The sequence below is a fragment of the Trichoderma harzianum genome (genome assembly GCF_003025095.1).
Source record: "Trichoderma harzianum CBS 226.95 unplaced genomic scaffold M431scaffold_15, whole genome shotgun sequence".
In the NCBI taxonomy this organism is placed as follows: domain Eukaryota; kingdom Fungi; phylum Ascomycota; class Sordariomycetes; order Hypocreales; family Hypocreaceae; genus Trichoderma; species Trichoderma harzianum.
This window is the reverse complement of record NW_020209263.1, coordinates 500,272-525,914: the sequence shown is the minus strand read 5'-3', so window position 1 is coordinate 525,914 and position 25,643 is coordinate 500,272. Positions and strand designations below refer to the sequence as shown.

At 51.5% G+C, this 25,643-nt stretch overlaps 7 protein-coding genes across 7 annotated transcripts; 6 read left to right on the top strand and 1 right to left on the bottom strand.

Annotated features, from left to right (window-relative positions):
* Positions 1 to 942: 942 nt before the first annotated feature.
* Positions 943 to 2,999, top strand: M431DRAFT_512391 (hypothetical protein). The gene has a single exon (XM_024919828.1). The coding sequence runs from the start codon at positions 995 to 997 to the stop codon at positions 2,894 to 2,896; it is 1,902 nt and encodes a 633-aa protein (XP_024769854.1). The 5' UTR covers positions 943 to 994; the 3' UTR covers positions 2,897 to 2,999.
* Positions 3,000 to 3,604: 605 nt separating this feature from the next.
* Positions 3,605 to 5,204, top strand: M431DRAFT_125009 (hypothetical protein). The gene has a single exon (XM_024912230.1). The coding sequence runs from the start codon at positions 3,852 to 3,854 to the stop codon at positions 5,121 to 5,123; it is 1,272 nt and encodes a 423-aa protein (XP_024769853.1). The 5' UTR covers positions 3,605 to 3,851; the 3' UTR covers positions 5,124 to 5,204.
* A 321-nt stretch (positions 5,205 to 5,525) lies between these two features.
* M431DRAFT_95721 (hypothetical protein) lies at positions 5,526 to 6,464 on the top strand (the record flags this gene model as incomplete). Its single annotated transcript, XM_024924732.1, has 1 exon — positions 5,526 to 6,464. The coding sequence occupies one exon, from the start codon at positions 5,526 to 5,528 to the stop codon at positions 6,462 to 6,464; it is 939 nt and encodes a 312-aa protein (XP_024769852.1).
* Positions 6,465 to 8,219: 1,755 nt separating this feature from the next.
* M431DRAFT_486139 (hypothetical protein) lies at positions 8,220 to 10,546 on the top strand (the record flags this gene model as incomplete). The annotated part of the gene is made up of 2 exons (XM_024916361.1): positions 8,220 to 8,337; positions 8,442 to 10,546. 2 exons carry the CDS (start codon positions 8,220 to 8,222, stop codon positions 10,544 to 10,546), a joined length of 2,223 nt encoding a protein of 740 aa, XP_024769851.1.
* A 2,072-nt stretch (positions 10,547 to 12,618) lies between these two features.
* On the top strand, positions 12,619 to 15,045 carry M431DRAFT_96328 (hypothetical protein; the record flags this gene model as incomplete). Its single annotated transcript, XM_024924813.1, has 1 exon — positions 12,619 to 15,045. One exon carries the CDS (start codon positions 12,619 to 12,621, stop codon positions 15,043 to 15,045), a length of 2,427 nt encoding a protein of 808 aa, XP_024769850.1.
* A 2,716-nt stretch (positions 15,046 to 17,761) lies between these two features.
* Positions 17,762 to 19,196, top strand: M431DRAFT_486137 (hypothetical protein; the record flags this gene model as incomplete). Its single annotated transcript, XM_024916360.1, has 2 exons — positions 17,762 to 17,944; positions 18,024 to 19,196. The coding sequence occupies 2 exons, from the start codon at positions 17,762 to 17,764 to the stop codon at positions 19,194 to 19,196; spliced, it is 1,356 nt and encodes a 451-aa protein (XP_024769849.1).
* Positions 19,197 to 21,643: 2,447 nt separating this feature from the next.
* Positions 21,644 to 24,855, bottom strand: M431DRAFT_95871 (hypothetical protein; the record flags this gene model as incomplete). Its single annotated transcript, XM_024924749.1, has 3 exons — positions 21,644 to 22,007; positions 22,074 to 24,259; positions 24,412 to 24,855. 3 exons carry the CDS (start codon positions 24,853 to 24,855, stop codon positions 21,644 to 21,646), a joined length of 2,994 nt encoding a protein of 997 aa, XP_024769848.1.
* Positions 24,856 to 25,643: the final 788 nt, after the last annotated feature.

The window sequence follows — 25,643 nt, the reverse complement described above, 5'->3', positions numbered from 1 at the left end:
TGTTTCAGGAACTACGCGGCGTGTCGAAAAAGTGAGGCTTCACATGCGTGCAGGACATTCTCGACCCACGGCATTTACGGCGCAAACAATCGGCATCCCGTTTTCGATCGAACGGTGAGGCGGCTAGTTGCCTCGTTGGAGCTGAACAGATCAAAGGTGGTCCATATCTAATGCGGTGTGTCGAACTAGTGGAGGGGGAGGAAAGGTAAGGCGTAATTACTACTGTACACTGTTGATGCAGGGATCCCTGCATATTCAGATGTTTCGATGATGATATCTCGCAGAATGTGAGGCGGAAGTGCTACTTTCACATGTTTCCCCTCGGACAAAAGGGTGCTGCAACACTTACACCAGAATTACTTACGTGATCTAGTATCGACCAAGAGAAAAGAAAAACGCGGTCTCCATGAGGAGAACCTCCGTGTTTCATCTTGGTGAGGCTGATACGATTACTTTCAAGGGCCCAGATGAGGTTAGGACACAGCTGCACTATGACAGCTGCAATACTTAGACTTGTTATGCACAACATCCCCCGCACGGAGGATTCCGAACCAAAATCCATCCAGCTCACCGAAACCAACCAACAGGTACTATCTGAGTACCGAATGTAACATTCCTGTATTGTACATGTATGCATACAAGTATGCACACCAATTCACGACAAGAACAGCTGGCAGCTGGCAGCTTTCGCCTCACTATCCTGTCCGCAGAGTTGCTACACACCACACGTCTGTATTCATGCTCGGTCAACCCATCTCGCAGATTCGCATGTTGTGTTCCGCCTCACTTTTTTATTAGCTGATTCTGCCACTTCTAGCATTGAGATGTAGACGTAGACGCAGGTAGACGTAGAGATAGCTCCGCATATATAAATCGGGGTGTGTCTTCAATGTCCATCTGCCTTGCCTGGCTTCAACTCTCTTCCATCATTATCATCATCAAACCATCATTCAAGTTCTACTAGTCAAGTCATCTTTTAAAACCCCGTCTCAATATGATTTCAGGCTTGCCGGAGGGTGTTGTTCAGCTCAGCAGCAATCGCAGAGCTGGACAGCCTCGCCGTCCGGAGCCACAGCAATCCTCCCAAATAGGAGATCGAGGCCTTGCACAAATGTCTCCTCCAAGACAGTCCATGATGCAGCCTCGTCCTTCATTATCCTATAGCTCACATATACCTCCCATCGCAACACACAATGCGCGCGCCGCACATCAGCCAATGTCTGAGTCTCAGCCGCGGCGAAATATCGACATAATCGATATCCGCGACGAGAACATCACCGAATCAGAAGCCCGCAAATGCCTCTCCTCTTTCATAGTCGTCCGTATGGAGAGATTGGCCAATCCATACGACCTCGATGATGAAGGCAACCCCATGCGTCCAACTTGGGACAAGGCAACACACACGGTACGAAGAGACATCTCTCAGGAAGAGGCGAGACACAAAGTCCGCGAGCTGAATAAGGAAACCGGCTCTGTGACGGACAAGAAGAATGAGCTTTCATCGGCAATCCAGCGGCAGCTGGAGCATGCGTGGAATAAGCTGGTTAATATGGAATCGGACCCTCGCTTCGTCTACTCGCTCGCTCAGCTGGATTGGAAGTATAAGAGAGTCGAAACCAGAGGCCATGATAGGAAGCATGACAGAAGAAGCAAGGATAAGAAGAAGAGCAAAGAGAAGCATAAGTCCAAAAGGTCACCGTCAAGATCAAAGCCTAAGAGAGAGCGAGTATCGGTGACGGCATACTTCAAGAGGGAGCCGGGGCGCAATGAAAACTGTTTGAAGATGTTGAGGGCCCAGAGACAAGAACATGGAAGCAGAAGTCTGCCGCTCAATGAGCGTCTGCCCATGGTGATCCCGGGTCAGCCACCTCGCCCACAGCCTGTTCAGAATAACACTGCCCGTTCTCTACCACACTTTCAGACTCACCAGCCTGTGTTTGATCCTCAGGTTCGATGTCGTTTCCCATTGAACCAGCCCTCAAACATTATGACCACTCGTCTCAATGGATCAGCTCCTCCACCGCCTCCTCCATCTCAGCCAGCATTGGCATCACTGCCGGCCCGGATTCCCCCTCCATCAATCTCTTCACGAAGCAATCTCTCTCAGGCAATCGAAGCCCAGAACCGCAGGATCCAATCAAACGCACCGAGAATGGAGCGCCAGGCTACAGCAGAGTCGCACAACTCCAGAAGCTCCGTCACCTCCTTCGACTCTCTCTCCAGCGAAGACTCTGACGATAACATCCTGACACCAAGCTCGTCTGTTGGCCACAGCCCTCCTCAACATGAAGGGCAAAGAGGCCGAAGCAGGTACCGCCAGCATCAGAATGGAGGCGAATCCGTTGCGCTGGAAGTGGCCCGCCGTCAAAGACCAGCCGACAGGTTCGTTGGCATTCCTCCTCCAGCGCCTGATCCTGTCAAGGCAGTGCCAGATGCAGAGATTCCGAGGCGCGTTGAACAGAGAGCGTACCGCGAAGGGGTCATGGATGCACCTGCGATGGCAAGATCCATGCCTACGGGGAACATGAACTCATCACGCCAGCCGCGAATTGTACATGATCATCCAGAAAGTCAGAGGTCGCTTCCTCATCACGCAGCACGATACTCTCTGAGCAATCAAGACATGGATCGATTGGGGGAGAGATTCAGCCGGACATCATTAGCAGATGAACCCCGAAGTCGCCCGGAGCCAGCAAGACGATACCGTGATGATTCTGATGATGAAATTATGGTACCTGGATCGAGTCGCGGTCCGTGGAGAAGGCAAGATGCTCAAAGATATATGGCAGACAGGAAGCGTACAGATCAAGATGCGTGGGATCTGGGGAGCAGCGGTCCGCTGCGGTATGGGGAGAGCCAAAGGAGGGTATCAACTTATGCAGGATATGAGAGGTGAAGAATGATTTTCTTGTACCTAATTTGATGTGTAACATTTGTTCTGATTCGTTTTTCACACTGAACAGCTTAATGCGTAGCTTTTGTTTGACAGCCAAACTGGCAGTATGACTGAATTAAAGATATAATAAGCTTTTCAGCTCTTGAAATCAATAAAATGTGAATTATTGCCTTGCAATGTCTTGTATTATAGTAACTTGGATCTGTCATCCTAAGATATCATTTTGTTTCTTCTCTCCAAGTACTTAGGCTACTTACATGTGCCTACCCATTGTTGCTCCCTATATATAGAAACTGACGTCTCTATCAACACCATCCTCTTCTAGTAATCAAGTAAATCTACATGGCTTTTAAATACATACAAGCAGTTATCTATCAATTTCCCAAAATTACTGTTCATGTTGGAATTCTGGATAGCCACTCTCTTGACTTGTTGCCCCAAAGTTCGACGCTGTAGGTTAGGTATGGGCATGATGCAACTGCACGCTTATCGTCAGAGCTTGTATGGACTAGCACACACACACACATATCGCTATTAGCCAGGTACCGTCTAACCCCTCAACCGTATGTTACACAGAATATGTTCCTCGATGGCCCGTTGACAAAATACCATTTTGACCATTCATTCCCCTTATTGCTCTATTTCCTTAGAAGGCTTATCGTCAATGGTAAGTGTACATATGTAGCAACAGATGCTTAAGAGCGTGCAGCGTGTAAAGTGGTCAATCGCGGATGACTAAGCATGTCGTGTACAAACAAAATAAACGAAGGCTTGCATGGATACGCGATCCGCCCAGCGCGTTGATTGATTGCACAGGACAGGCCCTAGACGCGCCTTCATCAATATGCACTAGCAGCATCTCGATCTGACAAGTACCAGGCAGTAACTGATTGATGGTGGTATTGGTTTGATACTGCTATTCTTCCAGGCCTTGCCTCCCCCCCGGCGCCTGTATATGACCTTCATCTTCAACCTCGCTGTCCGACCCTCGCCGACCTCGCGGAGCCTTCAAAGGGCAGCGCACATTGCCCATGTCCACTCGACTCGCCCGTCTTTCGACCCGATGTTTGCAAAGGCTCACAAGACCTTCAAGGCCAATGAACCCCCCGGTCGCAATGCCCTAGCCAAGCAGCTGTTCCCGTCCAGCAGCCCTGCGGCTCCCGTGACCGACATTCGGGATCAGCTCAAGAAGCCCGTGGCCAATGCTAACAGCGTTTCTGCCTCTGCTTCGTCGGCGAGGACAGCCCCGTTTTCGAAACCTCTGCAGGACCGATCATCGGGCCTCATTCAACAGCAACGGTCCATGACAACCTCAAGCAGCACCGCTACGGGATCGCTGGCGACTCTCTACACCAATTCGGATTCGTTCAAGGACGTCGATGTCGTTGACCTTACTGGGCCCGACACAAAGACAAAAGCAAAGATTCAAGAAGTTTATTTTGAAGAAGATGATTTCAGCGACGATGCAGACCTCGATCTTGATTTCAAGCCCCCCTCTGGGGTTCCCATTCTCCCCGACCCAAAGCCAAAGCCGATAGAAGAAGATATCCTCCCTCCGTCTTCTGCTGCATTCCCGCCAGCGACTCAACCACTAGACTGGTCCTCTTCTCCCACATCACATTACTTCCCACCTCAACCTCAAAAGACAGCTGCTTCTTTGAAGCGTGATTCATCTGGAGAGAGTGAGATGACGGGATTGCCCGCACCAAAGAAAAAGCGAGTGTTGCCGGCAAGCTTCCGCTCAGAATCCAGCGACAGCCAAAGCCAGGATGCTCCGGTTGCTGCGATTGCCCCGCCTACAAAGCCACCACGCATGTGGGACGCTCCCGTCAGTGCCATTAACGAGCAAAAGAAACAGTTCAAGATTCAACAGGCAACCCGGTCAGAATCTCAAGGGCTAGACGAACAACCGCCCCAATTTGGTAAATCCCACGATGGGGCCAAAGGCGATGCCATCCATCTGAGTAAGGAACAGGAGCATGTGCTCGACCTTGTAGTGAACCAGGGGAAAAGTGTGTTTTTCACAGGCCCAGCAGGAACTGGAAAATCCGTCTTAATGAGGGCCATCATCAACCAGCTCAGAACCAAGTATGCTCGAGATCGCGAGCGGGTGGCTGTGACAGCCTCGACTGGTCTTGCGGCGTGTAACATTGGGGGGATTACGCTTCACAGTTTCTCGGGTAGGCCATACATTGACACTGCCACAGGCCTAACGCCCGTCGGTTGATGTTTACTCAGAGACACAAACGTAACTAATCTTTTGGGGATAGGTATTGGCCTTGGAAAGGAAGACGCAGCTACTCTTGTCCGCAAAGTTAGAAGGAACCCTAAAGCCAAAAACCGATGGCTTCGCACCAAATGTCTCATCATTGACGAGATATCCATGGTGGATGGAGATTTGTTTGACAAACTGTCACAGATCGGAAGAACCGTTCGCAACAACGGCCGACCTTGGGGCGGCATTCAACTCATCATCACAGGTGATTTCTTTCAGCTCCCGCCGGTTCCTGATGGGGACAAGAAGCGTGAAGCCAAATTTGCCTTTGATGCTGCTACTTGGAGCACATCAATAGACCACACGATTGGCCTTACACAGGTTTTCCGTCAGCGCGACCCCAAATTCGCTGCCATGCTGAACGAGATGCGACTGGGTCAAATCACCCAAGACACAGTAGACACTTTCAAGAAGCTTGCAAGGCCACTCGAGTTCAACGATGGCGTGGAGTCGGCCGAGCTCTTCCCTACGCGAGCACAGGTGGATGGGTCCAACGAGAGAAGGTTGAGAGACTTGCCTGGAGCACCAACTCGATATGATGCAATAGACACAGGAGATGTCAACATCCGAGACAAGCTACTGGCAAACATGATGGCACCGAAATCCATCGAGCTCAAGATGGATTCCCAAGTCATGCTTATCAAGAACTTGGATGGGTCCCTGGTGAATGGGTCGCTTGGCAGAGTCATCGCCTTCTCTGACGAGAGGACATTTGACATGACCAACATGGACGACTACGATCCGTTTATGGACGACGCCATGGCAAAGGCACGCAGGAAGCTGAAGGCCTTTAGCCGCGAACCTGACCCAGACGGGTCAGGCATGAAGTACCCTGTTGTGCGCTTCATTTCCACAGATGGAGTGGCGCGAGTAATCCTTTGCCAGCCCGAGGAGTGGAAGGTGGAGCTTCCCAACGGAGAGGTTCAAGCCAAGAGAGTCCAACTTCCCTTGATTCTTGCGTGGGCGCTATCCATCCACAAGGCCCAAGGCCAGACTCTGGAGAGAGTAACGGTCAATCTGGGACGGGTGTTTGAAAAAGGACAAGCTTATGTCGCACTCAGCCGTGCCACCAGCCAGGAGGGGCTGCGAGTCTTGGGCTTTGACAAGAATAAGGTCATGGCCCATCCGCGCGTCATTACGTTCTATCGGCAGCTCTACAGCGCCGAGGAAGCAGCGGCGAAGAGGCCAAACTCGATTGCGGATTTTATCACAAATCGGAAGGGCGTTGTAAATACTCAGGTTCGAGAGGTTGTTGACCTGGACTCGGAAGAAGAGCGCGCAATGGCATATTAGCGAGACTCCCCTTGTTTTGTCATGTCGAAACCGTAGATCAGTGTCATCTATGAAAGTATTTGTATTATCATTTCATCATTCTTACTATATGATTCCCCCTTTCATGAATATCTAGATACGGGAGTGAGGGATAGTTGCGATGTGGCGTCATCACCAGACTCAATTTTAAGGGGTTCTAGACCAGCCCAGTGAAAGACAAAGGTCTCAACTTAATATAAAGTTGTCAACATCCAAGACTCAAGCCTATTGCTCCCAAGAGAGTTGCTGTCAGGTGCAGAAAAGTCTTAGACAAGCCTGCAGGTGCTTGGGGGCGATTGGGTGCGGACGGACGGAAACTCCGGGGGGGCACGTTGTCAGAGACCAAAAACATCCACTTGATCCATAAAAAAACTGTTGAGAGACAGGGGAATATGAATCAGTCAGCGACTTAGTCGTGTTGTGTCTGGATACGGAGTCGTATTACACTGGAGTAAGAAATGATGCTGGGAGTGAATCCCGCATAGACCCCACGAAGTGATAGGATGACAGACAGCACAGGGGAAGGATGCAGTGAATACCTACACGGAAGACCCGATGTGGCCATCTTTTGCTCGTGCTGCTTATTTTGTTCTCTTACCATTTTCTGTTCACCCTAAAATGGAATCAATCGTATAAAATAAATAAACCAGAAACGCAGTCGGTCGGGGGGCTCTTCTGCAAAAGAGACATAGCTATCCCGGGAATATTCTGGGGTATTATGCCAGATAGCATCCTCGTGGGGTGTGGTAACATTCGGTCAACCTAGACTTAGTAAGAGAGCTCGAGCTTATTACTGCAGAGGGCAATCTGATCCATATGATGGCATCTGGAACAGTCATTGGAACACCAGAATTGGACTGGAGTGTGACAGCGGCTAGGGATGTGCCTGCAGGTGCCCGCACTGGTTTAGTGGCTGGCTGGGCAAGTAAGATCCAGTTGAGGCGCTGACTATGTTACCACAGCGCGATTGCCCGTTGCTGCAGGGGGCTTCTTACAGGCTCCTCCAAGCTGCTACAGGGCTCCCACACAGCGCCGTTTGGCCTACCTAAGCATAATCCATCCATATCCAGACGCGAAGGGCTCTGCTCGGCAACCCGTTTGAGCCTAGCGCAGCCACATCCCAAACTGCTTTCTTTCCGCCCGCCAAAGTTGCCAGCCAGCAATCCATATCGTCCACCAAAATTTATCGTCTTCATCCTCTCTTTCACACGCACTTTTTCCACGTTCTCTCTACCGAACCGGCGGAGGAGAGGCAGCACCATAGAGGACGCCCTTTGAGATTCCCCTTTGCCGCTGTTCGAATTGTCCCCACGGCCACGGCGACTGCGCTCGCCCTCTTCACGACTCGTTCCGACTGCGCGCGTGTCCCAAATTCCTCCTGACGTCGTTGCATCTCTTCGGAAGCTGTCCTCCACCTGCGCTGCTCTTCGTGACAAGATACCGCCGATCGAGCGCCCACCGCGCCTCCGTCGTCTGGGATTCCTTCTGGCCGATTACAGCAGGCCGGAATCCATCTCCATTGGGACCTTCACTCTGCAATCATCTCGACTTTACTTCCCAGAGGAAGCCTTTGTTGTGAGGGCTTGCCAGGGTAGTGGTTTGTTCCTAGATGACGGCGTAAAGGCCACAAACGACGGAGATTACCACTCCCTTTGTTCTTTCTGACCATCAGGGAGACGACATAGCCGAGCTACGAGGGATTGGACCAGCAGCTGCCAGGCTGACTTGCATCTCAACATGGCGAGCCAGTTCACGGGCCTGCAGATGCGGGTGGTGCTGAGGGATCCTGCCGAGTATATGCTCACGGGCACGGTGAGCGATGTGCAGGCAGGGAGCAGCCTCACCCTGACAAACGGTAAGCGCGTTCCCATTACATTTTACTTTGTGTTATTTGCTTTCTTACTTTACGCCCCGAAGCCACGACATCTAGTGTGCACAAAGACTAACCCACCGACACAGTATTCATCGATGCGACGCGCGAGTGGGTTCCTCACATTCGAATCGACGCCTCCAACATTGCCGATCTCGAAGAAATTGGTTGCGATGGACCGGATTCGAAGCCGCCAGTCCCAAAATATCCGACCCAACAGTCACCCAGTAAACCGCTGGTGCAGCCACCCGCGCAGCCAACCCAGCCCGCCTTTGTTGACCCAGCTATTCTGAGTCTAGGCAGGCGGCCCAAGTCGAATACCTTGAGCAGTCAAAAGAACCCACCTGAAAAGCAAGGCGATGAGACCGACGCAACGGCGCTGCCGGGAGTCCTGTATGGTATACACGTGGGGCGGCCCTCGCTCGACTCGGGCGATGATGAGAATACTATTGTGGCGTCGGTTAAGGATTTGAAGATAGATCCAGTAGTCATCCTCCCCAAGGATGTGTCCATTAGTAAATCTCGACCCTCCAAGGAGGTATCAGGTTCCGCACAACAGCAACAGAAGAAGAAGGCACGGCGCCATCCCAAGGCCCATAAGGAGCATCTAGGCGAGGCGCAGGTACCCATTCAAACCCAAGGACATGGAAAGGGCTGGCGGCAGACCCCTATCTTACAGAGCACCGCCTCTTTCCAGCCCTTTAGCTCCCTCAAGCGAAATGGCAAGGGCGTCAAGAATCTCAAGGACAATGGATGGGCATCTGAAGATGTCACCGAGGAGATGGGAGAGTTCGACTTCGAAAACAACCTGGCCAAGTTTGACAAGCACAAGATCTTTGATCAGATGAGAAAAGAAGATCAGGTTGACGATGCGAGCCGCCTTGTAGCACACAACCGCCGGCCTAAGCCCGGAACGGCTGGGGGCAAAAACCTGCACTACTCTGAGAATGTCCTGGACATGCCTTCGACCTCGCCGGCGCCAAATGCCGACTACTGGAACAGCGAGGCGGATGTTGGGGCTAACGGATCAGAGAGACTAAGCGGTCGTGAGCCGAAGAATGGCGGCCAGACTGGCAAGCGGCCCGACAGCAAGACTGGAGGTCGGCGTTCACAGTCACGCAAGGCGAGCACTGCTGCTCCGGTTGGATCACAGCCCCTTAGTAGGGTCAACTCCAGCCTACGATATCAGGCATCTCGCCGCTCAAGCCCCACGACGGGGCATCGCAGCACCGACTACGAACAACAACAGCACCAGCCCGGTCTCTACCTCATTCCTTCAAACCGCCGAGTGGAAACGATATCCACGCTTCAGATGCTCAATATTGAGAACATTGCCGCCAACGAGATTGGATTTAGCGAGACCCTGATGGCGGAAAATGCGGGCAGGGGCATCGCCGAGGTGGCAGTTACCGCGCTGTCGGATCCGGCTATGAAGGTTCGGTTCGAGATGGTCGTGGCTGGAGCGTCAAGCGAGGCCACCGTGCGCTCATCTACGATTGTGATTCTTGCCGGTAACAACAAGTCAGGCATCCGCGCGCTGGCCGCTGGCCGTCACCTACGAAACAAGAACTTTGACGTGGTTGTGTGTCTGGTCGGCATCGAGCGTGAGCGCGACCTGCTGGAGGATTTGAGGCGGCAGATTCAGCTCTACAGAAACTTTGGAGGCAAGGTACTGAGCAAGCACGACTTTTTCGAGTATCTTCGAAAAGGTTCAGCAGCCCCCAACGGCCTATCCATCTCCCTCATCATCGATGCGTTGCTGGGTCTTACCATGTCGTTTGAAGAGCTGAGAGTGGGTGATCAAGCGTCAGTGTACGAGCTGATGGAATGGGCAAACCGGAACGAGGCCTTTGTGCTGGCGGTCGATGTTCCTTCGGGGATTGATCCGACAAGCGGCAAGGTTGCCATCATCGACGGAGGCCACTTGTTCGTCAAACCACGCTACGTTGTCGCTATAGGAGCACCCAAGAAAGGGCTCCTAGAAGTCGTCACACCCCCTCTCCACGATGATCCCTCCCTATCAACAAGCATTGCGCAAGAAGATGAATGGCGTCTGTTCATTGTTGATTTGGGCCTGGGCAGTGCAATCTGGAGAAAAGCTGGCACCAAGATACGGAGAGGCATCGAGTTTGACGGTAAATGGGTGCTGGAAATGAAGTACCGCGGAATCGAGGAGGACGAAGACGAAGACTAAGACCAAAAAACACACACCACTTATATACATATAGCTAAACGTTGTTACGAATATCAAGACAGAAGAACCAAAAACAGGATGGGAAAAAAGGAGGGGACATTGGGTTGAGGAACGTGATAAAGAGGTTATTATGCATCTGCCTGGCCGGGGATCGGCTTGCGGAGGCTTTTCAAAAGGAGTATAACAGCGAACTGTAATTATAACACAGCATCATGAGGCGTCAAGAAGAGGTCGAATTCGAGTTTTCGACGAGAATGTATTCTAGCTTGATGAGGGTTGATACCAATAGCAATACATGGAGGAGAGATTTCTACTGAATGGCTGGCTCGGCGTCTATTAATGTATTCCGCCCCAGGAAAGCTGCTGCGAAGGGTACGGTACGGTATCTCCTCATTAAGCCTATTACTGTCCTGTACGTGCTAAGGTAAGGTAGCATCGGCTCCCGGGTTTCTAGAAGGTGGTAAATAGAGATGTACCGTGAGCCAAAGGAAGACACACGAGACTTTTGTGAGGATAGAGCAATGCCAAGACTGCGGGATAGCGGAGACAAGCTTTGCCAAGAAGACGGCGCCTGGGCATTGGCAAGACGCAAATGGGTCGCCTTTTTCGCCATTCGCTTCTGGATCTTCCATTTTAAGGGGTCGCTGAAGATTTCTTGGGTTCTGGAATTATGCATGCAAGCACCTTAGTAGGGCCTCTTGGCTGCTGTCTTTGGGTGGGATGGGTTCATGCCTCATCAATGCTTGTTGTTGTTGTTGTTGTTGCTTTCCAACCTGGGATGTAACTGGCCGGGGGCTGAGATAAACTTATTGTGCTACTTTATTTTTTCGATGGAGCTCCACAACAAGAGTGCAACAAAAGTTCGCTCGGGGGGCTTATGCCGACTTGCCTCTTTTGTTGTCTGGGACGGTTCGCCGAGACACGTGGGAGGGCGAAAGTCTGTGGCCGATTGGGTGTTCAGATGCTTTTTGGCTGTTGGATGGGTTTGATGCATGTAGGAGGTTGAGCATTGGTATCTGCATCTGCAGCTATATCTGCATCTATCTATGCATGGAGTCAATAGCATATACTGTATTTGATGCTAAGAAATGGAGGAGTAATAGCGAATTGACGCGAAGCCATCTCTGACAAATGTTCATACGACGCATTACGGCACAGTATCACTGTGCACACACTGTACTGTGTGCCGCACCCTGAGCCACCGCCGAAGCCCATTGGCCCAGGCCCTTTGCAGTGCCCCATCCCCGCTCCCAGGACAGGCGCCGCACCACGTTGTACCGCCACCAATACAGTGCAAATTGCCAGCACTCGAGATCCAGCTCCTCGAAAAGGGTCCCCGGGGGAAGAACAACACCAACTCCTCTCTCTGGGCCCCTCCAAAGACATTCGCTCCGTCTCGACGTTGCCAGATCGATCGCCGATATCTACCGCTTCAGCCTTGACGAGTACTCAACTACTGAACGAGACGACGTTTCTCTGCTTTTTGCGAGAATCCTGATTTTGAGCGCACGCGGAAGCCCGGGGCTGAAACAAAGGGCTTTTTTTTTCGCGATCGAATCATTGTTACGAAGTCTATTTTTGACAGCCGCCACTGATTGATATGACACTCGAATTGTTCACGCCACTCTGAACCCGACGTCGACTGAATATTGACTGCTGCGATTCGATTTTCGGCTTCCTCCAGAGATCTCTCAGAGCGGTGCCGCTGACTCCGCCTGTCCGTTCGATTCGCGAGTCGACTTACCATCTCGTCAGCGTGTCTTGGATTTTGCGAAGCTACCTGGAGTTTTGCTCCGCCTTGGTCCCATCAAAGCAGTCGGAAAAGGAGAAATAAGCATTACCGGGACCTGCTTCGATATCACGTCCACAAGCATCTTCCATGGCGCACCTGCGATAGGACAGCCGACTGGTCACCTCCTCCCTTGTCGTCGCCGTCTTGCCGGCTGACTCTATTGATATCGCTTACGTCTTTCTCGCTTTTTGATATCCCGTTTCGATCCGACTCCGATCCCACAATAGCGGCCATGTCGATAACGGCCATGGCCAACGTGGCCCTCGCGGCTACGTCGTCGATGGAGGCGTCCATGGCGCTGTGCACCAGCACGTGGCTGCCGGCCAACGGCATCCTCTCACTGGACGGCCAGTCGGACGACGCCATCCTGACGCTGGACAACGACGCCCTGTTCCAGGCGCCCTGCCCGACGGCCACGATCCCGAGCGTCTCTGTCGCCATCAGCGACCCGGAGACCACCAGCAGCGGAGGCTCGAGTCTAGACCTGCAGGACCTGGGCGATGGCGATCCGGACGACAGCCCGCACTTTTCCGACTTTCGAGACCCCTTTTACGCCTCGAGCTTTCCCATCTGCTACGCCCTGGCGGCTACCACCGTTACCGCCTACATGCTCGTTATTATGCTTTTTATCACGCCACGGTCCTTTTTCGACAGCGGCGTTGTCTATCTTGGTCGCCCCAACAGCTTCACCAACAGCTCCTCGGGAGGTGTGAACATTGGTGGGCGGCCGTGGCTACAGAAACTAGCCGCCTTGACGGTCGCGATATCTCTCACGATTGCCACGGCGGACACATTCCGAATCGCAAAAATCCAGTATATATGGGGAGTGCAGAACGCAAAGGTACTTCAGAACGAGGTCATGGGGAGCACCGAGCTCAAGGCCATCCGTATCGTGTCCGACACGTTTCTCTGGCTCGCCCAGGCGCAGACGCTGATCCGCCTGTTTCCGCGCCATCGCGAGAAAATCATCATCATGTGGGCTGCTTTCTTTCTCATCAGCCTCGATGTCATCTTTAGCGCCCTCAACAGCTTTCTGTACTCTGATCCGGACAGCATTGGGAATTCCATGCCCAAGAGTTTTGCTCATCCCATCCCAGCGCTGAGTTACCTATTCCAGCTGGCGCTGGGGGTGCTATACGCCGCGTGGGTTGTTTACTACGCAATTATGAAGAAAAGATATGCCTTCTATCATCCCCTGATGAAGAACATGGTTTTGGTAGCCAGCATTTCTCTGGGCGCCATCTTAATACCAGTTGTCTTTTTTATACTCGATATTTCGAAGCCAGAGTTTACTGGCTGGGGTGATTATGTGCGGTGGGTTGGTGCGGCGGCAGCCAGTGTGGTGGTGTGGGAGTGGGTGGAACGAATTGAAGCACTGGAGCGTGAAGAGAAAAAGGACGGAATACTTGGAAGGGAGGTGTTTGATGGAGACGACACGCTAGAAGTAAACGCAGCAGAACTCCCTTGGTCACGAAAGCGAAAGGGATACAAGGTGGAAGGTGGTGGAGGTGATGGCAGAGGAGTGATGGTTACGGAGAGGGAGCAAAGACCTCGAGAAGGCAACGGCTGGCCCGGTGTACCAGTTATGAGCGGCCGAAATCGTGAAAGAGAGCGCGGCAATGGACACGGCCGCGATGACGACGAAACTGGCGGCGGGACAGCGGGAGAGAGGACATCAGGACACATCTTGAGACCGCCAGTGTGGCTCACGCGACCTGCCCCAGCCGTAACACAAGCCAGCAGAACAGACACCACCAGTGCCGCCAGCAGCACCGTTTACGCCGTGAGATACCAGGGAGGCTCCGATGCCCTGGCGAGAGCAGCCGATCTGGCGAGAGCGACTCAGATTCGACGCACGACGGAATTTTCGAGGCCCGAAAATCACCCCCAGAGTCGCCATCCTGCTGTGGACGATGGGGTTTCGACAAGCCAGTCGCCTACATCCATCTCTCCAGGGGACTCTCCATCCGTTCACATTGCGATACGGGAGCCGGAGAGGTCGATGGATTTAGAGGCGAATTCTAGCTCGGGCGGCGGTCGTTGGCAGTCGTTGCTGCGTCGTGGAAACGGGAGCCAAGTTCCTTCGCCACTGCAATCGCCTAGAGGACTATCAGATGCCCGGTCAACCTTTACGACAAGAGCCCGAATCGATACCAACCGATGGGATATCCGGAGCAGGCTGGAAGAGTTTGCCGTGAGCCAAGCTGACAGGATTCGAGAAAGGTTCCGGCCCACGACGGACACGGACAACCTCCCCGTAACGGTGATACCGGCGCCAGCTCGACGAGGCGCGGCGCTGCAGCAAGTTCTAGAGGAAGAAGGCGAGGAACTAAGCAGCTCGGCGGCATCGGCCATACGGCGAGCGCGGGGATCCAGCAGTAGTAGCTCTTCCGAGGAGGTGTACGAAGTCAGGGGCCGGAATAACATGGCGCCCAACGCGTACTCGAGAACGACGGCTTCAGCGCACGAGAGGCCCATACCGCCAAATAATCCGCCGCTGTGGCCGGGGGTGCGCAATCGACATCTCTATGACGACGACGATTACTCGTATGACGATACTGTAACGGAAACTTCGTCTGTGATTTCGCAGGAGCACGAGCATGCACATGGACACGAGCGGGATCGAGAACGAGAACGAGAATCTGAACCAGATACTGGGCAAGATGACGGACGCACGATACCGCCTGGCGGACCCGGTGCCTCATAGAGTTCTAGGGTTCTCTCTCTTCTCTTTTTCTTCGTGGTGTTTGTGTGTTTTACCGTTACGAAGCGTGTAATGAAGGAATCTTGTCTTTGAGCGAGGCGTTTTTTGGGATCACGAATTTCTATTTATGTATATGCGGTGTTTGAGTCCCTTTCTACTGTTTTGGGGGGAGGTGTATGAGTACAGTATATAAAAATGTTGAGGGATGGAGATATGGCGATGACGATACCCGAGGGTTTTTCTGAGGAGAGTGGTTATTTACGAGCAATTATGTGTAGATGGGGGGAATAGCTGTGAGAGTGAAGTTGTTGCTATATTGTATTTAAGCTCTATGTCAATATTGACAATATATACTGAACTACAAACTGCTAGGGTTTATCTGATGGCAATGAAAATATGGTAACACAATAAATGACTTGATATTTAAGCTTATTTAAGGTACTATATCTGTACTCTTCTTAGCATTTTTAACGTGCCTCCAGGACGTGAATTAAGATCCATGGATTGTTTCATTCAGCGGCACTGATAAGTATGGAGTTTGCCAACCAACATATCTTATTTCACAGCATTTTTAACCTCCCCCCAGGCCGTGAAGTGAGACGCCCTCAGATTGCTCCATTACGTCACTTGCCGGGGAGGCAGGGATTCATCGCAATCACGGGCTCCGTACTCCGTATTCCGCTTCAAAAGCAGCATCGTCAAAAAAGAACCAAGAATTACATACAGCATACAGTACAACAACGGAGTACATAAGCGGAACCATTCGGGTCATCTCAGGAACGAGCTACTCGCGCCACACGGAGCTTTCGCAACGACCATTCCGCCGTGATTTTAGTTGTCTCGGACCCTGGATTCGCTGCAAAGTTCCGACACTTAGGAATACCTGGGTATACGCGTACCGGCTTCCCGTTGAATCCACTGATTTTATGTTGCATAAGATACCAAAAAGCGATATATCGTACAGTCGGTTATTACTTTGTGCGCTAACAGGAAATAAGAGAATATGGGAACAAAGGGAAAAACAAGGCACGGGTGGGCGAGCCAGGGGAGACCCCTGCATCCCGTGGTAGGGAAAAAGCGAGCTAGGCTTGGCAGGGATTTGGCATTTGGGACTAAGAAAGAAAAACAAATGGGGCGGGAGTGGGACGGGATTGTCAGGGGGGAGAGTTGAAAGGACAGCAAAAAAGGATTTTGATGGATGCTATTGATGTGTTATATGATGATGAGTAGACTTGGGTATCTGGTTGAGGGATCAGGAGTAAAATTACAAGTACAGTAAGCAAATACCTGTGTTATACTGGACCTACATCTTGTTTAAACAGAGCGGATGTATCACTAGCTCGGGACTTTTCTTGGCGCATCTGCCACTAATACCACCTGGAGCCCGCGGTAATCATACAATGAGCTGATCAGAGAGACACGGGATGGAGTCTCTCATTAGCTACCAAGTGGGAGGGAGCATGACGAAGGACAAGATCACAGAGCCAAATGCTGTCTTTACTCTGCTGATTACTATGAATTACATCAATAGTTCAGGGTCCAGCAGCTGTCAAAAAAATTAACTTTTTGCCATCAACGAAGCTTAATGGAACCTTCCGCCATGTCAAGCCTCTGCAATGAGATACAAACAAACAAAACAAACAAGGCTCAATTCGAGGTAGCATCTGTCAACAGGGTTAGTTGAGCCGGCACTTCAACTTAATTCCCTGCTGTTGGTTATGCACATGTCTGCCGGTACCTAGGCCCCTCCTACTGTAAGGCTCAGGCACAGATTCCCCCCCGATACCCATAGAAAAAAAAGGCACCTGCCTCGGCACTCCCCTGGGTACCGTCTACCTGGCCGCATCCTCACCAACAGCGGCGCGCATCGGTAGACTCTACTTTTCCGTTGGGGTGATCTGATCTGTGTTTGCCTCCGCCCAAAATTTTTCCATGTAGCTGAGGTGCCCTGCACTTTTACTGTACCTTGCCGCTTTCCTCTTTTACTCCTTTGCACTCTTCTTTGTCCTACCAAATGCCAGCTTTCTCTCCCTTTATTTGAACCCTAATCTAGATCCCGCCTGGCAGCAGACGACAACGGCGTCATCGAAAGAAAAAGAAGTCTCCATCAAATCTCACTCGGCGTCTCCAAGAATCCCGACTCGACTCGACGCGGCCTCGCCGTCCCGGTCCTGCGTCCTCCCTCTCCTTTTTTTATATCCTTCATCTGCATCTGCCAATTGGACCAACAGCAGCTGTCGCTTTACTCGTATGCCCAAGAAAATAGACCGCTATTTTTGGCCCGTAACTCCTCTGACGGCTCATTAGACCGAAGCCTCTTATTAGTCCCAATTGTGAGACGAGACAAGCGGATAAGCCCACGCGAGTCTCTCACCCCAAGACCACCAATCAATTGCGCTTGCGCCCCGCGACGACAGGGGTGCACAATAAGAGGCCAGCGATCCTACTTGGAGTAGCAGCGTCTGCTCAGGTTCGACTTTTCGTCCCCTTTTATCCTCCTCCTCCGCCGTGCAGCGTCCGACCCTTTCGTCCCCTCTTTTGCTTGTGACAAGAGGCAAACTTGCGGCGTTTCGCGACCAACGAAACAAAGCCGCCGCGAAGCTCAACCGAGTCACAGCGTTGGGACGAACAATTCTCGAGGCGACAAACCAGCGGTCGAACTCGAACCAAGACATAAGACAGACAACCAACTCCGTTCGTGCTCGACTACTCGTATACAATGGCGGGGGTCGAGCCTTTCCCGCTGCTCAACACGTCGGCAGACCAGCTGCACAGTGCTGACGTCAACGTTGCGAGGCGCAGGCGTAAGAGCAGCGGCCTTGGAGGCGAGATTCGTGCTGGCGACACGGGCGCGCCAGCACTGGCCTCTAGCAGAGTCAGTCTCAATGCCCAGGACTCGGAGGTGAGATGAGATGACTTGAGAATTCCCACTGTACGAGGCTTCCGTTTCATCAGGCTGACCTGACCGCCACAATCAACAGCACGACTCGTCTGAGGGCTCAGAAGATGCCTCTGGCGCTCCCAAGGTTTCCAAGCGCCGTCGCACTCGCGGATTCTTCTCCCAGGCTCGCCAGACCATGGTCAAGCACACCTTTGTCCTGCCCGCCGTCCTGCTGCTCGTCTTCCTGACTGGCTATGCCGTCAACCCGTCGGAATCCAACCCGCTACACCACTTTCTCTTCTTGTCGTACCCGATGCCCCAGGACGACCCCCTCAAGCCCATCCACTATGGCAAGGGCAAGTGGGACATTGCGTTCGTCGCCTTCTACACCATCGTCCTGTCCTTTGCTCGCGAGTTCATCATGCAGGAGGTCTTGCGCCCATTGGCCCGCATGACGGGCCTCAGCAAGGGCAAGCAGGCCCGTCTCATGGAGCAGATGTATACCGCCCTTTACTTTGGCGTCCTGGGACCTGCTGGCATGTACGTCATGAGCCGCACGCCCGTCTGGTACTTCAACACCCGCGGCATGTACGAGGGCTTCCCCCACCGCTCGCACGAGGGCGTCGTCAAGTTCTACTACCTCTTCCAGGCTGCCTACTGGGCCCAGCAAGCCATCGTCCTCCTCCTGGGAATGGAGAAGCCGCGAAAGGACTTCAAGGAGCTTGTGGGTCACCACATCGTCAGCCTGGCCCTCATTGGCCTGAGCTACCGCTTCCATTTCACCTACATTGGCATCGCCGTCTACATCACCCATGACATTAGTGACTTCTTCCTCGCCTCGTCCAAGGCTCTCAACTACATCGACCACCCCATTGTTCCTCCTTACTTTGCCACCTTTGTCGTCGTTTGGATCTACATGCGCCACTTCATCAACCTCAAGATCATCTGGTCCCTCTTCACCGAGTTCCGCACCGTTGGTCCCTTTGAGCTCAACTGGGAGACTCAGCAGTACAAGTGCTGGATCAGCCAGTACATCACCACTGCCCTGCTTGCCTCCCTCCAGGCCTTGAACCTGTTTTGGCTCTTCTACATTCTGCGCATCGCCTTCAGATTCATCCGCGATAAGGAGGCGACTGATGACCGATCTGAAGACGAAGATGACGATGTCGACGAAAAGCCCACAACCAAGCACAACGGCAAGATGGCCGTCCCTTCTCTCGAGGTCCACTATGAGGCTGACGAAGACAAGGAGACCGCTTCTGCCAAGCATTAAAGAAGCTTGACAACACAGTCAACGAAAAGGGGGGTGCACATTATTTTTGGGTGGGTTGGAAAGCGCTATTAGTCTAATCGACGTACGATTTACGCAAAAAAAATAAAGCAAGCGGATTTGCAAAAACAGATGCAATTTATAGGAATAGCGGTGTGAGAAGCAAGTTTTTGAATCATGCTTCTTTTCTTTGGGTCTTTATGTCTTGGAGACAGACCCACATGAACAAACAAAGGAGAGTCTGTCCGGATATTGGGGGCTGGAGACATGGGAGAAACTGGCGTTCATCTTGTTTTGAACACAACAAGGGGAAACGAGAAAAAAAAAGAGAGCCTTGGGTTTTAATACTAATTTTAATTTGATGATACTTTCTCCCTTTTCTTGGGAGGAGAGGAAACTTCTTGATGCAAACTTTGGAAGGGAGGCGAGATCGATATGAATGAGAGTATGACGAGTGTGAAGATGAAGTATTTAGGATTTGGACCAAAAGTTGCAATACTCTTTTTGGGAAAGGGAGAAGGGGGCGTGTATGTGTATTCAAATCAAGCCTTGTTTCCTTTCATTGGTAGTTTTTGATCTTCCTTGATGAAGGGGTTGAAATAGGGATCGGGTTGGATGAAATGAGGGTATACATAGGCAAGGGGGAACTACGAGAGGGAAGAGAGAGCTTCTTCTTTCTTTTGCTTATTCTTGCAAATAACTTGAATGCCTAATATACTATATACTACCTTGTAACTATTTAATCTTAATAACTCAAATCTCTCTCTACACATGTTCACACTCCTCATCTTATATCAGCACAGAATCCAAATATCGTCCACCTAAACAACATATCAAGGCCATTCATGAGCACAAATACATCATCTAGACAGCAAACTACAGCGATTCCTCAACTACAAATCTCACACTGCATTCACAAGCAAAGACAGACAATTTTTTACCAAAATTGTTTTCTGTTCATTTTTCATGCTACCTAAGTTATCAAGGCTCGCCCTATACTTCTTAAGCAAAGTGGGAATATCCGTATCTGGTGCCCGATTTTTTTGTCATCCAGAGACCGTTTCATGGTCTCGGTTTCCCTGAGGAAAGAATCCCAAAGTGTATGTTACCGACGCAAGTTAAATCAGAATAAGAAAAAAGCACAAACCCAAAGGGTGAAAGCCATCACCAATCCCGGATATCCATCCAGTCCATAGGGCGTAATTTCGAAATCGAACAAAAAGAACAATGGGAAAACAAAGCCAGGTCATGCATTCGTTGCCCGTGAACGGTCCCTTGGGCCTCGTCAATGGGCGTCCATAGTCAGATACCCTTCCAAAACGAAAAATAAAAGAGCAAATCGTGTCGTCAACGCGTCCTCCCCTGCCAACCTCTGCTGTCAACATCATTCGTCTCATTGACTCTCCTCAAAATGAGAAGATGGTCGTGTGAACGGGTCAAGGCCCCTCAAAGACGATTGGTGTGAAACAGAAAGTGTTTTCGGAAAAGAAAGTAAAAGGAAAGAATTGTTGCAACCAGTCAAATGATCTCACACATAATCTCAACATTGAAACTTGATACCTCATAGTCAAACAGCAACCGGCGAAAGTCCATGAATTCGGGGTGCCCTCGACAGATGATGAAACAAAAGAGATGCAAAGCCGATGCAAGAAGCAGTGGTAAAACAACACACATTATATGTCTCCGCCTGTGATTGCGGCTATATCTTGTCTCCTGACGAAATTCAGAGGTGTATTATTAAGTCCGATCCATCAGGATAGATTCCAGTACGAAAAAGTTGAAGTAAAGAAAAAAGAACAATGATGGCAGCAGTTAGATCCGAGTCCTGTTGCTCAAATGGTCGCGAAATGTAAAAGATTTGAAAACAAATAAAAAACAGAGACGTCATCGTCGTATTGAAAGCTCTAATCTCAATCGAGTGTTGAAAATGCTTCGCATGCATGAATTTGACGTGAAATAAGAGCCCGTCTCCAGGCTTCAAAGGATCGAAAGAATCAAATTTGGCCGGCTAAAAGGCAAAGTGTCTTATGCTGCGTGCATAGAAATGTTGAATAAAAGAAAATAATAAACAGTAATCCTATTCCCCAACGCCGGTGCGATGCAGTCATCATGCTAGGTCGAGTATGTGAAGTTTTGTTGACATCAATGGTGTTGTTGTCCGATGCCAAGGAGGGAAAAGTGAACAGACCTGCGTTTTCGAAGCTGAATGGAAAAATCGCAAAGATGATGAAATAAAACAACGAAACAAAGCGAGACCAGCCTGGAAATATGCCGGTAGGTTGATATCAGACGCATAGATGGACGAAAACAGAAATGCAATGAGTTGCAGGAAACATGCATGCCCATGAAAAGGTAGCATGTGTATGCCTGGGTGGTGCGGTATCTTGAGAGCTTTCAAACTTGGCTTGGTCAAAGCGACAACCAGCTTTGTGAAAGAACCAAAGCGAAATCTACTGGCGCTCGCGGGGCCGCTCCTCTTCGTGGGTCGATTCGTTGTCCGACGAAGATGCCGAAGGGTGAGCCTCGCCGTTGAGTTGAGGCTGCTCAGTAGCGGAGCCGTGACTCTCATATCCGTCAATTTGGGCCGCTGACTTGTTCTTAACACCCATATTTGCGGCCCTCATAGCACGTTTGGCTTGCAAGGAAGCTTCTCTAGCGACATCCAAGGCGCGTTCGGCTGTGACTTGCTTCTGCCACATGGAGTAGTAAATACCCTTGGCAGCAAGAAGGTCGAGGTGGTTTCCCTTTTCAACAATGGTACCGGCATGAAGGACGATGATTTGGTCAGCATGCGTAATGGTGGACAATCGATGTCTAGAAGAAAGGAAAGGCTGTGTTAGTTTCCGTAGAGCTTTTATATCACAGATGAGAGTCACTTACGCGATAATGAGCAGTGTGCGTCCCTGGCCGATACTGGTCACATTCTTCTGAATTTCTTGTTCCGTGTGCGAGTCGAGGGCAGAGGTGGCTTCATCCAACATGATAATTCTAGGATCCTTGAGGATAGTACGGGCAATAGCCACTCGCTGCTTCTCACCACCGCTGAGTCTGAGACCTCGCTCTCCAACCTGGGTGTTGTAACCATCTGGGAATGACATGATGCGATCATGAATGCTGGCGGCCGCACAGGCAGCGTACACTTCTTTATCAGTGGCTTGCGGGTTAGCATACTTCAGGTTGTACATCAAGGTCTCGTTGAAGAGGGTGGTGTCCTGGGGGACGACTCCGATATGGCGGCGAACCGAGTTGATTGTGAGATCCTTGACATTCTTGCCGTCGAATTCGATGCTGCCTTCGTCACAGTCGTAGTATCGGAACATGTGTCGGAACAAAGTAGATTTGCCACCACCAGACTCGCCAACAAAGGCCGTTGTAGTTCCCGGAGCGCACTCGAAGCTGATGTCACGCAGGGCAGGTCTTCGAGCGTCATAGGAAAAGCTCACATTCTTCCATCGAACGTGCCCAGTAAAGTTTTCGAGGGGCACAGCATTGGGCGAGTCAACGACGGTAGGTTGGATCTTGAAGAGCTCCAGAAGACGCTCACCAGAGATCATGGCCTGCTGGACTGTTCGATAAAAGGAGCCGAAGAAGTTGAGAGGACCCTGAAGCTGGGTCATGTAGGACACGACGACGAACCAGTCTCCCGTAGATCGCATGCCAACCAGGACTTGCCAACCGCAGAGCAGGGCAGCCACTATTCTACCCAAGTTGAAGACGAGAGTCTGGCAGATGTTCATGAGGACCATGCCAGTCTGAACCTGAGCCTCGGCCTTTTGGAAGACCTCGACCTTGGCTCGATATCGGTTGGACTCGTACTCCTCTGCGTTGAAGTATTTGACCGTCTCATAACTAGAGATGGAGTCGTTCTTCACCGCTTCTTCTTCGCGATCGGCGTTTGTCATCTCTCGTCGCTGGTCTGCTCTCGTGGCGGCCATCTTGATTGTCATGTAAAGGTACCAACAGGTGTCCACCAAGTTGAGTTGGGCGTACAGGGGACCAAAGTTGAAGTAGAAGACGGAGATTGAGAGGAACAAGTCGAAAAGCATGGGGATCACCTGGAACGTCACCTGTTCGAGGAAGGCATTGATGGCAGAGCCCTTGTTGAGTGCAGAGAGAACCTCGCCAGTGCGCTTCGACAAGTGGAAGTCGAGGCTGAGAGAGTGGACATGGTTAAAGGCCGCGGCTGTCAGTCCTCGATACGAGTATTGCGAAACAGGAATCCAAAGCAAGGATCGCAGGGAGCCAAGAAGGCCCGACTGTCCCTGTAGCACCCAGAGAATGCCCAGAATGAGAAAGTCTCTGAGGGGGAAGTTGTCGCGGGTGATGGGCTCGCCACTTCGGATGACCTTTTCCAGTTGGTTGACGACTTTGCCGATCTGCCAGGGAACATAGACGTTGACCAATCGTTGAACAATGACTAGAGCAAAGCACAGCAGTACCTGAAGCTGCAGCTTGACGGAGTCTTTGGGCCAAAGATATGGGAAAAACAGAGAGTAGCCTCTAACGTACTCTAACCATGTCTTGTGGGGAATCTTCTTCTGACGGTAGAAGGCAGCTTGGTCATCCTTGCGTGCGTAGGACGATGCGGAGGGCTTGGCAGCGTTGGAGATGGTTCTACCACGAGACCGTCGGCCATTAGCCTCAGAGCCTGCGTTTGATCGAGCGTCAATGGAGGAGCGAGGCTGCCCGTTAAGCAACAAAGGCGTGGTTTCAGTGATGGCACGTCCTTCTTCGGCCCTATCCTCGACGCGACGGCTCTTGAGAATCCAAGCAACGCAGAAGAGAGAGATTGAACCGATGATGTGGAGCAGACGGACGAAATAGAGAACGAGGTCAATCTTGGTCCACGAATCAATGCAGTTCTGGTCCTTGGTGGGGTCTTCTTGCTGGACAGTACGCATAAAGTGGCAATCTGCGGCAACAATGGCGGTGGAAATGAAGAGGATGAGTTCACCAATGAGGCCAAGAACCCAGATGGCCAGATGAACAACATTAGGACCCTTGCGCCAATCAAACAGCGAGAAGAGAATATAAAGGTAAAAGAAGGTAGAACCCAGGACATGAACCTATGAGAGAAGCTGGTTAGTGAATTGCAGGGAAGGGAAGGGTTGAGCGCGAGGCCATTGGACAAATTTCCAACAAGCAGATGCTAGTCGAAGCTCGACCCAAGTGCCTGGGACCGATATATGGAAGAGGGAGCATGGAGGGGTTGTCATACCACAGACCACTCGCCAGCCCATGGAAGTCCATCCTTTGACCATTTATAAGGGTTCTCATGATAGAAGGCATGGACAAACATGGAAACCCCAGTGGCCACATAGCTCAAGAAGACAACAGCAGCGAGATAGCGAAAGACGTTCTTAGCGATGCGGCCAAAACGAGGACCGATCTTACGTTCGCCGTCGTTGCGTCGCTTGCGCTTGGTGATGGGTAGGGGCTTGCCTCCAGGGCCCTTCACCTTGGGCTGGACAAGGTCCTCTTCTTTCTTGGAGTTGAAGACAGAGTACCAGGCCGCAAGGGAAATGAAGGCAACGAGAAGAACCAGAGAGTAGACATATTGGGTATCGCGAAGGAGGATATCGGCCAAGGTGAGGTCCTTGGCACCGCCGGGGGCGGCAAAGGCGCCACGAACGTCGTCGGGCGGCGCGTCGTCAGCCAACATTTTGGCAAGCTGCGAGAAGAAAAAAAAAACAACTGGTTAGCAGAGGTTCGTGGCGTGACGGGCGATGGAGAAAAGCTTTGGGGGGTGCAGAGAATGGGGAAGGGGGAGAACTACTAGGCCTCTCGAGAGCAGCAGATGGAGGCAAGGCGAGGCGACGGATGCGTGATGCTGAGGCGGCGCGAGTTGCGAGAGGGTGTGTAGAAGCTTTGCTTGGGATCTTGGGATCGCGGTGATGGAGTTTGGATAGTGCAAGGCAGAGGTGAGGTGATGTGATGCCGAGAGAAGAAGTGGGAATGGCAAGGTCAAGTGTTGCGGCTGTCACGGGGGGGCAAAGGAAAGAAGAAGGATACGAGGGAGCAGGCTTACAATGAATGCTGGGGCCAGTCACCTGAGATGAAGCATTGCCGGGCAGCTGGCAATTGGCAGCTGGCGATGAGGGGGAAGTGAAGTGAGCAGCAAAGGAGGAAAAAAAAAAGAGGGGATATGGATGTCGAGAGACGCTCAGCTGCCAAAGCGAGCGAGCGATGAAGAGGGCAAAACCTGAAGTGGTGATGGCAATGCGAGAGAAGGAGGAAGTACATACACGCAGAGCAGAGACCAGACGTCAAAAACGACGGTTTTGGGCCCTTACTGGCCGATGCACAAGTGGATGCAATCCATTGATTCATGTCCATAGGCCCATTTGATCGCTTTTTGGGGGGTGCGGTGGAGCTGCCTGTCTCCGTCTGCTCGGTGGTGGCCGCTGCGCTGTGCTGCACGCTGCATGCCGTTCTGCCTCTACCCAGCTG